This window comes from Schistocerca piceifrons, chromosome 8, assembly GCF_021461385.2.
Source record: "Schistocerca piceifrons isolate TAMUIC-IGC-003096 chromosome 8, iqSchPice1.1, whole genome shotgun sequence".
NCBI classification, from domain to species: domain Eukaryota; kingdom Metazoa; phylum Arthropoda; class Insecta; order Orthoptera; family Acrididae; genus Schistocerca; species Schistocerca piceifrons.
The window spans coordinates 328814889-328829137 of NC_060145.1; the positions used below are offsets into that span (position 1 = coordinate 328814889).

The window sequence follows — 14249 nt, forward strand, 5'->3', positions numbered from 1 at the left end:
TCACAACCTGTCCTCTTAACTTTACTTCTGCCAGTACCTTGTCTCCTACCTTCTTAACTTCACAAGTGCTCACCTGCAAACCTTGCAAGCACTCCTTGAAGAAAGGATACTGCAGAAACATGGCTTGCCATAGCTGGCAGGGTGTTTCCAGAACTCTAAAGCGGAGTGTGCATTGATAAGAAACTTCCTGGTAGATTAAAACTGTGTGATGGATCAAGAGTTGAGCTTGGGACCACAGCACACAGTCCACCAAACAGTTTTCATCTTCCAGAAAGTTTCATATAGTGCACACACTGCTGCAGAGTGAAAATTTCATTCTGGAAACATCTCCCAGGTGGTGGTTGAGCTATGCCTCTGCAATATCCTTTCTTCAAGGAGCGTTATTTTGCAAGGTTCACGGGGGAGCTCTTGTGAAGTTTGGAAGGTAGGAGACGAGGGAGAGCTCTTGCGAAGTTTGGAAGGTAGGAGACGAGGTACTGGCAAAAGTAAAGCTGTGAGGACAGGTCATGAGTCGTGCTTGGGTAGCTCAGTCAGTAGAGCACCTGCCTGTGAAGAGCGATGGTCCCGAGTTCAAGTCTTGGACTGGCAGACAGTGTTACTCTGCCAGGAAGTTTCAGATCTGCACCCACTCTGCTGCACAGGGAAAATTTCATTCTGTAAATCCATCATCCTCCTGAATGCAGTGCACACAGCCAGGCCACTCTGTACCGCCACGATGTTGACCAAAGGCATGTGAGACTTCATATGACTGGGCACTGGACAAAGCCTCTTCAATGGAAGGGTTTGCTAATTGGAGCACCCACTGCTGGACTTCCTTATCTGGGGCAGAGCAGGTGATAACATCACAAACCATGATGTTCACATATGATTCCTTTGACTGGCTGTGACAAAATGGCAATTGCAGCTAAGGCCATGGAGAGTCACTGCACAGGCACGATAAGTCTTATGGGGATGCTTCTTGCATTGGTACAATTCAACCATAGCAGCCAGGATGTGTGTCCAGCAACAATAATAGGAAGACAACAATGAGTATAGACTGTCACATGAAAATGCTGAAGGTTCCAGCAATGGGGCCAACTGCTAGATCACCTGATACAATGACAGAGATATCCATAACAAAAACAATGCACAACATACCTCCGCATCTGTAATGTGAAAGGCATGGAAATGTTGCCGTAGGCAGAGTTTGTATGCTTCCCAATCTTCTGCTGCCTCGTCAAACGATGGGAACGGAGGAAGAAACATAGCCAGAGACAAAACTGGAGAGAGCAATCCAGCATAGCCTGTTACTTGACCGGAAGAAGTTCTGTCTGTCGTTACACCAACATGTTGTTGTTGTGGTCTTCAGTCCTGAGACTGGTTTGATGCAGCTCTCCATGCTACTCTATCCTGTGCAAGCTTCTTCATCTCCCAGTACCTACTGCAACCTACATCCTTCTGAATCTGCTTAGTGTATTCATCTCTTGGTCTCCCTCTACAATTTTTACCCTCCACGCTGCCCTCCAATGCTAAATTTGTGATCCCTTGATGCCTCAAAACATGTCCTACCAACCGATCCCTTCTTCTAGTCAAGTAATATAACTGTCAAGTAATAAAACTGTAACACCAACATATGAGGCAGAAACTCCATATCACAAAATGATGCAAAAAGCAACCGTAGAATGACACACGTGAAAGTACGATCCTACTCGTCGCCAATGTGTTCTGACCAAAGAACACACAGATAATAACAGACACAACACTTCATGGCATCCAGAATAATTTGCACAAGAAGATACATGCCACGGAATGGCTACACTACTAGTTTGTGAACATACGTCGAATGTCAACATGTGACTGACAGCAAGACTGGCCGGGTCTGACTCTATAAGCCATTGGCTGGCTGGTATAGTGTACTGTGTAAAGGCACAACTGTACACCCAGATTGTAGATGTGGAATTTATTCAGGTCACCACAAATCAAGCCTGTGACTTTACTATTACAAGACTAATATGCTATGTGCTCAGCTACTGGCAGCTCTGTTTAAATTATCACAATGTTTTGTACGTAACAGTACTTGTAAATTTTCCGAAAAGAATTTTTTCCAAGTTCTTGTAAAGGTGTGTAGTATGCTGCTTTAGGATTGTATTGATATTCAAATCCTGCAAGAAAATCAAAGAAGGTCACTCTATAGGGCACCCTTGCAACACTCAGGGCTTTGCATTTGGTGTCAATGATTTTATCAAGTAAACCACCCAAGAGCACCTCACAACTTGACTCAAAGTGTCACTCTGTCTGTACCCCTTTACACCATTTTCAAAGTCTATTACGTATCAACAGTGAAAGAGAAAACATTTGAAACACAGTAGTTATGTAATGGCACAATGCTTGTAAAATGAAAGCTCAGCCAGTTGCTCAACTTCTCGAATTCACTATGGTGACATTTAATTTTATGGCAAACATTTGACACTGATATTTGGAAGCAGAGGTAGTAACTGCAATGAGTCAAATCACAAATGAAGGTGTTCATCATTACCTTTCGGCAGACAGCTGAGACGTAGCATTGCAGCACCCAGCCGACCCTCTGCGGTCGGCGGCCAGCACCACCCGCAGACCCGGAGCCTGTGTGACAACCTGTCCGTCCGATCTGACCAGCATCAGGCACCACCACATTTGGGTCTGCCCCATATTGAATCAACGTCAGTGTCAGATTATACACATGCATCAGATCTGATGGACCTCTAGCATTCTGAACCTGTGGAAACAGGAGAAGTCAGTGCTGTCTGATGACACTGTCTTCAAAAACAAAAAGTACTCTCCTCACACACACACACACACACACACACACACACACACACACACACACACACACACACACACACACACAGAGTGAGAGGGAGCTTTAGAAAATAAAGGAATTTGCTTTACATCCTTCCAATTTGTTGTTTCTGAACAAAGCAGCTATTGCTCCACAATCATTGGTATGTAACTTTTTGATTCCTTTCAGCATTATCTATACATAACTTGATTTTTCAAATGCATCCAAAAATTAGCCTCTATACAGTCTTGAAAGTGTTGTGCATGAACTGAACATAAAAAAAATTATGAAACAGTCACAGGGAGAAATTGACATTGTTGCTGGGATTAATTAAACAAAAGCCAAAAGGCCCATACTGATGCCCTACCCACAATGGAACCAATGAAGATAACATTATGCAACATGTATGCAACTCAAAATTTTTAATGGTCTCAACTAATTAAGAGAAAACTAGCAATGTAAGCAAACACCAGAATATAAGCAAACACCAGAATGTAAGCAAACACCAGAATGTAAGCAAACACCAGAATGTAAGCAAACACCAGAATGTAAGCAAACACCAGAATGTAAGCAAACACCAGAATGTAACCAAACACCCAGAATGTAACCAAACACCAGAATGTAACCAAACATCAGAAAGTAACCAAACATCAGAAAGTAACCAAACATCAGATCAAATTAAGAATAATAAGAGAAACTATACTTTTCATTTTAAAAGGAAGAAAGAACTTGAGGTACTAAATAACATACAATAAAAAAACCACAATGGAATAATGACAATATTATGAAAAGGATGGATTCCTGTGTAGCATATAATGGAGATACTGAGTCGCAGACTGGCACAATGAAAAGACTGCTAAACAAGTACGTTTTCTTCAGCTAAAAAGCCTTCTTCTAAATCAGACACCACACACACACACACACACACACACACACACACACACACACACACACACCTGATGACTTTCTCTGGCTGCCAGCTTCAGCAGGTCGGTGTGTGTGCGATTAGTGTTTGCATGAATGTCTGTGTGTATGCTGTCCAATTCAGAAGAAGGCCTTTTGGCCAAAAGCTTACTTCTTTAGCAAATCTTTCTGTTGTGCCTGCCTGCAACTCAATATCTCCACTATATGGTGGGTAGCAATCTACCCTTTTCATAATACTGTTATTAAACAACATACCAGAAATGTGAATTAGTTATATTAATATGTTGGAGCCGGAAATAAAAGCCAGGAATATAATTATTACAATCAAACTTTACATCACATACAGATAATCAAATTAATTATAGCATTACTGCATGTATGTGCCACTTTCAACAGTAACATTAATTATAAATCAATGGATAGCAATTAGAATAGTAATGGTTTTTGGATGTCAGTTCATGATCTTGATGAAATTACATTTAAAAACATGTAACTTTATGAAACAGTTTCAAACAACGAAACATTCAGGTTGGTATAGCAACAACATTAAATGGATAGATTGCTACTCACTGCAAAGATGGCATGTTGAGTTACTGTCTGCAACTCATGTGTCATCTTTGTGGTGAGTAGCACTCTATCCTTTTAACAATGTTATAAATCAGTTTTATATTTAGGAAGATTATTTCCCATATAAATACATATTTTTATTACATGAATTAAAATTCCACTACTTTAGATAAGATTTGTTGTGAAACTGGGGCTAAAAAGATTTGCAGTTTACTAATAGCTTTTCTGGAAGAATCAACAGAAAGTAAAATAAGAATCTGTCAAAGTAAAAAAAAAACTTTTTACCTGTAGTGACAATTAAAAATTTGTGCCAGACCAGGAATCATATCTGTATTTCCTGATACACAAAAGTTCATTCCAGTAATGATTTCCTAACACTACTTGAGGTTCTCTCATAAGAATAGAACCACTAGGGCAAAAGAATTGATGGGGGTAATAGTTTACTGTGCCATAAGGGATATATATTAAACAAACTAAATGCACTGAAATGAAATGAATGGAACCTCTCGCAACTCAGTGCCACCTGGGACTGGAGCAACTGAATTATGTACTCCGCCAGGGTTTCGACTACCTTTCTTCATGCACTGAAGTGAGAAATGTCCTGCCCACTATCCTTCACACCCCTCCCACAGTGGTATTCTGCCATACACCAAACCTAAACAATATACTAGTCCATCCTTGCACAATCATTGCTCCCAACCCCTTATCTCATGGCGTATACCCCTGTAATAGACCTAGATTCAAGACTTGTCCCATACATCCTCCCACTACCACCTACTCCAGTCCAGTCATGAATATCACCTACCCCATCAAAGGCAAGGCTATCTGTGAAACCAATCATATGATCCACAAGCTAAGATGCAAGCACTGTCCTGCATTCTATGTGGGCATGACAACCAACAAGCTGTCTATCCCCATAAATGGCCACCGACAAACTGTGGCCAAGAAACAAGTGGATCACCCTGTTGCTGAACATGCTGCCAAACATGACATCCTTCATTTCAATGTCTGCTTCACAGTCTGTGCCATACAGATCCTTCCCACCAACACCAGCTTTTCTGAATTGCGCAGGTGGGAACTTTCCCTGCGATACGTTCCCGTAACCCTCCTGGCTTCAACCTTCATTAGTCACTGTCGTCATCCGTCCAGCCCCTTCCCTGTTCCCATTCCAGCACTACACAGCCGTCATTCCACCATCGCACTCAGTCTTTTTACTCCTCTCCTTTTCCGCTACTCCCCCCCCCCCCCCCCCCCCCCCTCTACAAGTAGTTGTTCCCATTTTGACGACCAACCATCTTCAGGTGCTGCCAGTTGTGCTGTCATGTGTGCCCACAGCACTGGAAGATGATGACTGACTGAATACCCAATAGCGCAACATTAACCCATTATTCCAAGAAAGCCTGAGAGATCACAACAGAAATTTCACTCTGATACACTCCTAAATACCTCTTTCTTTTTTCAGTAATTACTTTGAATTTTATGGTGGTCCCAATTCTACAAGAAGTATAAAATAGCACTGTATTACAGTAATAGCACTACTTTATTATTATACCGTTATCATTCTTTTACAGTTAAGATTACAGCTTCCAGCAGTTCTCTGTGTTATGCTACAATGGCAGGTACAGCAGTCATAGTGGATAGGATGTTGACAATTTTTCGTAGTTGTTTCCAACTGATGGCAGTATAATTATTTCAACAAAAATGTCGTTTTATGAAAATACATTTATATTTAAAAATACATTTGTTTATTGAACTTTTAATTTTATGCTAAATTGTTCACAGTGACCGTATGAACGTGCTATTATTTCACGAGCCCGACTGCTTATCTGTCACGCACTATGGATATTAAGATATCTTTTATGTTTCTCCCAGTATCTTGCTAATCAAATACAGTTATCTTAAAATGTTTTTTGCCAGCTTCAAGCATTCCAAGAATCATCATCTGGCAGCAGGAAGTAAAAAATAATTACAGGTCCTGGTTTGAATGAAATGAAGCATATAAGAAAAAGCGTACACGCAAAACTAACTCACTTCAGACAGTGACAGTGTTCATTAGCCACTGGTTTAAAAGTCACAGCGAATTTTCCAGTTGAAGTGCCATGCATTTAACCACGTGCAATGGGGAATTTGAAGTGAGGTAGTGAGGTGATTGAGAGGTGAATTCTGTCCACAGAAACACTTCACCAAATAAGCCCAAAATTACATCCTTTGCAATTATAAAGAGGACACACACACTGTGTCAGGACATGCTTTATTTGGTATAATTAGTCAAGGCTGTATAGTAGATGCAGACACTTTACAGTCTGAATCTCCCATACAGCCTTGGCATATGAGGCAAGCATGTTCAGATGCAGACTCTTTACAGCAATACACCACCATTCTCAATTACCCTTCAGGGTATGTAATTACACCACCAGCCTAGTGCAAAAACAGATTTACTGGACCTCACATCCAATCTTGGTACTGCCAATCCCGCCAAAAAACAACTTAGGAGTACACCATTTGTCACTCAGGATTATCCTGGGCTTGAATGAAGTAATCAGCTCCTTTGACAAGCCCATGACTTCCTAAGATCATGCCCTGAAATGAGGTCCATTCTGTCTGAGATTTGGCCCACCACACCTAGAATAGCTTTTTATCGCCCTCCCAATCTCCACAATATCCTTGTCAAACCCTAGTTTCCTTTTGCACCCATCTTTCTATCCTTTGGCTCCTATCTCCGTGACCATCTCCACTGCAAGACTTGCCCTATGCATCACCTATATTAACCATGTAACTGGCAAAACATACATTATTAAAGAGAGAGCCACTTGTGAAACAACACTTTTCGGCCATTTACACTGGCATGACTGTCACCAAGTTATCAGTTAAGATGAATGGGCATAGGCAGAGGGTGTATATTGTCAAAACACACTATCACATTGCAGAGCATGCACTACAACATGACAGTCATGACCTCGATGCCTGTTTCACCACACATGCCACCTGGATTCTTTCCCAAGACAACAGCTTCTCAGAACGAAACAGGTGGGAACTGGGATTATGACAGGATGTCAAATCAAATACCTTTCAGCCATCAAATTTCCAAGTTCTTATTTTATTTGGATACCAGTTTCGGTGATCTACTATGCCATCTTCAGGTCCCCTGACAGACATGTAGGAAGATTTCAACCTCAGTTCTGGTCAAAATAGGGGCCGGCATTCAAATACTGGCATCTGTAGACTTCTGCTTGATACAGCAATCACTTGAACCATCATCTGCCATTACTGTATCAAGCAGAAATCTACAGATACCAGTAGTTGAACACCGGCCCCTATTTTGCCCAGAATTGAGATTGAAATCTTCCTACACATCAGTCAGGGGGCCTGAAGATGTCATAGTAAATCACCAAAAGTGGTAGTCAAATAAAATAACAGTTTGGAAATTAAATGGCTAAAAGGTGTTTGATTTGACATCCTGTACTGAACATCCGAGTCCCTGCAACAATCTCTGAAAAGATGGACATACAGGGACTACAACATGTCCTTGGTTCTCGCCATCCACCTGGCGTTAATTTACATTAATTTCTTCGATCTCAGCATTTCTTCATAGTAACTGTTCCTTTCTTTACTCCATTTTAGTTTTCTACATCTTTCATTTTCTGAGCTGTCTATTTTTCGCCATCGCCCTCCCATCTCTATCACATGCAGTGCACTTAGCTTTCCACTCTTATTAACTCATGCATGATATTTTAGCCATAATCTCCATATTGTGTATTACCCTATCTTCCATCTTTAAGCTCTCAGGCTTTCAAATCTCATCTGGTGCAGTCCACAACAGTCAGTCATTCCTCCACTTTTTCAAACTCCACCCCCTTTCCTAAACCTCACCATTTCTTTTCCTTCACCCCTCTTCCTTCCCCTTCAGTCCTCCTGCCAGAAGGAGGGGTCACTGGCTCCAAAATCTTGCATGCATAATCCCTTTAATATGTGTGTTCTCCTGCTGCCGCTTGGTGAGTAGGTTTTTTATCTATCCAGTTACATTATTAATTCCTAGTTACTAATAAATGTTAACTGATATGCATTAATTTTTGTTTTAACACTGGTCCATCTAGTAATTAATGTATCAAGTAAACTGAAATTTTGTACATAATTTAGTAAGTCTGGAAACACTGAAACAATTTTCATAACAATGCACTTTGAGTCCAATAAATCATCATAAGAATGATCAACAAACAGTCCCATAAAATGTCTCCTTGGTGCAACACAGGTGGGTTGTAAATGAAGTATGATCAGATTGCACCTTCATGACTGAACGTTTGAAGCAATTCTAGTGCAGTCATAATTTCATACAGTGTACATGCACACAGGGACAGTTTCGATTTGGTGTTTATATCTAACTGCGACAGACAAGAGGTCAGATAAATTAGGTAAGAAACCCACTCCAAGTTATTTTAGTAATATTTTCCCTAGCTGTAATGGATAGGTGCACTATGGAACAGCTAGAACTGTTATAAATATATCACACTTTTGGTGGAGACATGATATGTAGTATTAAAACAAATACAATGTTTTATTTTAAATTTGATACGCAGGCCCCCAAACTGCAACTTTGATAGCCTGCACGTAAACACAGCCTTGCATTAGAAATGAAATAAATAAAGATGCAATGAAATGAAACTGTTCAAAAATGCTGAACATGCAGGGGGCAGAAAGTACATCCTGTTCTGAGGCAGCAGCATGCTCATTCGACTCGAGGCAGCCGCACGAAGCACACAGCCATGCCGTACAGGAGGAGAATGTATAGAAGAAGGAGCAGATTGCCAGTGTACAAGACAAGACATTTCATGGCTGTGTGCCTTTGCCTTATGCTGCTGTGTAAGGCGTGTGACCTTGAAGCGGACTTAGCCGCTGAGCGAGGCAGCCGCTGAGCGAGGCAGCCGCGCAACACGGTGCCTAGTATTACTAGCACCGTGTTGCTGGAAAATCAAGATTGCGCAACACTGATAATGCGCGCTGGCGCTGCGCGCACGGGTGGAGGGCAGGAAGTACATCCTGTTCTGAGGCAGCAGCATGCTCATTCTACTCGAGGCAGCCGCACGAAGCACACAGCCATGCCGTACAGGAGGAGAATGTATAGAAGAAGGCGCAGATTGCCAGTGTACAAGACAGTGGACACTTTTAGTTTTGTTCCTAATAATGTTTCTCAAGAGGAGCTACTGATTGGTCCAATCACATTTGTTGGCTGATTCATGGTTGACAGTTGCTATAGTACGAGACACAGTAGTGGCAAATGAAAATTTGTAGCAGACCAGATGACTGAACTAGGTTTTATTGCTTATCACGAGTAATCACCCTAACTATTAAGCTGTCTGTCAAGTCTCCAGACTTGACTCACGGCATCACTCATTTATGGTATGTAATTGTGAAACAAGTTTAAAGAACTTTTCAAGATAAAATCAAAATCAGTACAATACTGAAACATAAAACATCAAATGAAAACTGCAATTACAAGAACAATAATACTCATTACATTCAACAAGAATCTATTTCTTTTACAAAGCTTAATGAAAAGGAGCAGATGGGGAAGGTATCAACTGTTATATTAAGACTAACTCCAAGCAGTGATGGCAATGTTATCTGTGTGACAGTTAGTTCTGCTTGTATGGGGGTAGCCGCTGGACCACCACAGGAAATAAATATCCAGCACAGCAGTACATTTCTTGTTATTGAAGTCTCCAATGCTGATTTGCAAACATAACTGTTACATCATGTTCTGGACATGGATTTTGATTTACAAATCTGCCTTTTTTAAAAATAAATGCTTATGGTTATTTATGTTGATACTGTTTTGTGCTAAGTTTACTACAATCGTAACTCTCTCTCTCTCTCTCTCTCTCTCTCTCTCTCTCTCTCTCTCTTTCTCTCTCTCTCGGTTTCTACAGGCTAGTTTGTCTCATATAACTTCACACGATCGGCCATAATCTTATCAATATGAATATAATGGTAATGACCTTGTATGATTTGGGAGACCCATATAAAATACACTCCTGGAAATTGAAATAAGAACACCGTGAATTCATTGTCCCAGGAAGGGGAAACTTTATTGACACATTCCTGGGGTCAGATACATCACATGATCACACTGACAGAACCACAGGCACATAGACACAGGCAACAGAGCATGCACAATGTCGGCACTAGTACAGTGTATATCCACCTTTCGCAGCAATGCAGGCTGCTATTCTCCCATGGAGACAATCGTAGAGATGCTGGATGTAGTCCTGTGGAACGGCTTGCCATGCCATTTCCACCTGGCGCCTCAGTTGGACCAGCGTTCGTGCTGGACGTGCAGACCGCGTGAGACGACGCTTCATCCAGTCCCAAACATGCTCAATGGGGGACAGATCCGGAGATCTTGCTGGCCAGGGTAGTTGACTTACACCTTCTAGAGCACGTTGGGTGGCACGGGATACATGCGGACGTGCATTGTCCTGTTGGAACAGCAAGTTCCCTTGCCGGTCTAGGAATGGTAGAACAATGGGTTCGATGACGGTTTGGATGTACCGTGCACTATTCAGTGTCCCCTCGACGATCACCAGTGGTGTACGGCCAGTGTAGGAGATCGCTCCCCACACCATGATGCCGGGTGTTGGCCCTGTGTGCCTCGGTCGTATGCAGTCCTGATTGTGGCACTCACCTGCACGGCGCCAAACACGCATACGACCATCATTGGCACCAAGGCAGAAGCAACTCTCATCGCTGAAGACGACACGTCTCCATTCGTCCCTCCATTCACGCCTGTCGCGACACCACTGGAGGCGGGCTGCACGATGTTGGGGCGTGAGCGGAAGACGGCCTAACGGTGTGCGGGACCGTAGTCCAGCTTCATGGAGACGGTTGCGAATGGTCCTCGCCGATACCCCAGGAGCAACAGTGTCCCTAATTTGCTGGGAAGTGGCGGTGCGGTCCCCTACGGCACTGCGTAGGATCCTACGGTCTTGGCGTGCATCCGTGCGTCGCTGCGGTCCGGTCCCAGGTCGACGGGCACGTGCACCTTCCGCCGACCACTGGCGACAACATCGATGTACTGTGGAGACCTCACGCCCCACGTGTTGAGCAATTCGGCGGTACGTCCACCCGGCCTCCCGCATGCCCACTATACGCCCTCGCTCAAAGTCCGTCAACTGCACATACGGTTCACGTCCACGCTGTCGCGGCATGCTACCAGTGTTAAAGACTGCGATGGAGCTCCGTATGCCACGGCAAACTGGCTGACACTGACGGCGGCGGTGCACAAATGCTGCGCAGCTAGCGCCATTCGACGGCCAACACCGCGGTTCCTGGTGTGTCCACTGTGCCGTGCGTGTGATCATTGCTTGTACAGCCCTCTCGCAGTGTCCAGAGCAAGTATGGTGGGTCTGACACACCGGTGTCAATGTGTTCTTTTTTCCATTTCCAGGAGTGTATAAATCAGGTGGGCTGGATCACAAAAAAGGCCTGAATCAATTTTACATGAACACATTCTTCCTACTTGGGTCTATAATGGATCTCGTGGTTATAGACACTGACTGACTACGTCTACCATTGCAGCCACTGCACTGTCACATTGCTTGTGATTGGTGATCAGGTGAGACTTAGTATCACAGAGAAACGCGTGGAACTTCTTGACACTGTATATTATAAACAATGTCTCTCTCTCTATTCAAGATTAATTTCTCCATGCTGTACTTAATGCTTTTCATATTTGACACAAAAACCCTTTCCAGCTATATGTGAAGCTTTATTTATAGAAACATGAGCGATTTTGTGATATTGACTCACATCCCCAGGCATACATCTGAACAGGATACAAAACATACAGTAAACATTATGACCCAGAAATGAACACTAATCCAAATAGCATAAGCCATATGACAACCAATATGAAAATAATCACACACAGCTAAAACATTAAAAAAAAAAAACTGACATGTTAAGACCATGTTAACCAACAATGAAAAGAAAAAGTCCCAACTAGTAAGAGTTGTTAGCCTGACAGTTAAAAAACTCACATCATTTAGGGAAGCAGTGGACAGCATCCCTGCCTTGTTGTACAGGGCCACACTGCAAGAGCTCACGTGTGTAACAGCAAAGGGCACTAGTGTCAACACACACAGACAAAGGGTATTTACAAACATTTCTGTGCATATCCCAATATCATAAGAATGATTGAAGCCCCCCATTACACAACACTACAGTACAAATTATAAAATATTTTACCATAAAAAGTGTATGGACGAAAACAGACCAGACCCAAGAGTGTATAACAGAAACCCCAGAATCAATACTCAGGCAATCACAAAACCATGACATTACGTCCTTGAGAGGCAGTCAGAGTTTGATAGTATATTGTAATGCCTTAACTCCTCTAATTATTAAGGGTATATTGGGAGTATACTTTTAAACTCAACATAATTTCAATCAAATCAAGAATGTTTATTTTAAATTATTAGCTGAACTTATTACAGAGTGGCCAAAACCTTGTAAATGGTTGCTTAAAGGACTGTTTGAATTCCTCAAACTTATGATATTTGGATATGTGCAGAAATGCTTGTAACTTCCATGCTTTTGTGTGCTTTGGCACTAATTCCCTCATCAGTGACACACACAAGTACATTTACTAGCAGCGTGGCCCTGTATGGCGAGGCGGTTGTAAAGATGCTGTCTGCCGCTTCCCAACAAAATGAGAGTGTTTTAACCACCAGGCAATCAATGCTAATATAGTTGAGTCAGTGAAAAATGATCTCCGACAACTTCTGTGGGCTGGGCACAGTAGATTACTTATACCTACCTCAACCAGTCACATAACAATTTTGTAAATGTCTCTATGGTAACATCTCAGTGTCATCACAGCCCTATAGATGGCTAATACTTCACCTGCAGCCGACTGCACTTCATAGTTGAAAGTTGACTACAGCGCTACTAACTGTCAGGGATTTACTCACACCAAATCAAATAAAGTCGGGAATTTTCATTTTTTAATTGTGTATTAATGCTGTTTCAATATAACAGTTTTTTTAACTGGTGAACTGATTTGTGATGCCCTGCCTGTCGCAGGAACTGGCATTTTATTTTGAGAAGATTGAGTTCCTCTCTTTCCCATTTTATGGGCAGAAAGTTTTAGCTACATGTATCTTCATACTGGTTGTCATATGGCTTATATTATACGATTGGTGTTCATTTTTGGGTCATGTCAAGAGTATGTTTTTTATACTGTCCAGATGTACACCTGAAGATGAGATCTGATATCATGAAACTGGCCATGTTCCTATAAATAAAGGTTCATATCAACTGGAAGCAGTTTGAGAGTCAAATGTGGATTACTTCAGTAAAAGTTGCACACAACATAAAACTATTTATAAATTAATGCTTTAGATACAAATTCAATGAGATGTTCTGTGTCATCATCGTATTTATGAGACAGTGCTGCAATCTGAGGCATTAGTGGCTAGCATAAGCATTTGGCCAGTTTGAATTTTGCTAATAAAGGATCTGAGATAAGGTACTGTATCTTCCTCTTTTCATCAGCATTTGCCAACTCTGTTAGGGTGTTCACTGACTCAAGTTTCTCAAAACTTATTTTATTTAACTTTGTGGCTGGATGCTCTTCCTTTCACAGCAGTCATCAGTCCCATGAGGGAGAAAGTATATGACAATATTGAACAGGTAATTCGGTATGTAAAGGGAGAAGAAAATTTAATGGTAAAGGGACATTGGAATGTGGCTGAGGAGAAAGACTAATCGAGTCCTGCAATAAATTTCAGCTTGCAGTAGTGAATAGTCTGTCCAAGAATCACAAGGGGAGGAAGTATACTCCGAAAAGGCTAGGAAATGCACAAAGATTCCATTCAGATTACATCATGGTCAGGCAGAGATTTCAAAATCGGACATTGGATTGTAAGGCGCACCTACAAGCAGATATAGACTCTGATCACAATTT

General features: G+C 41.9%; 1 protein-coding gene across 1 annotated transcript in view; it reads right to left on the reverse strand.

Annotated features, from left to right (window-relative positions):
• LOC124711806 (ankyrin-1) overlaps positions 1-14249 on the reverse strand; it is a 150749-nt gene that overhangs the window by 21615 nt on the left and 114885 nt on the right. Inside the window, exon 9 of the mRNA XM_047242029.1 lies at positions 2516-2734. Within this exon, the coding sequence (XP_047097985.1) occupies positions 2516-2734 (219 nt within the window). The remainder of the gene's footprint in view (positions 1-2515; positions 2735-14249) is intronic.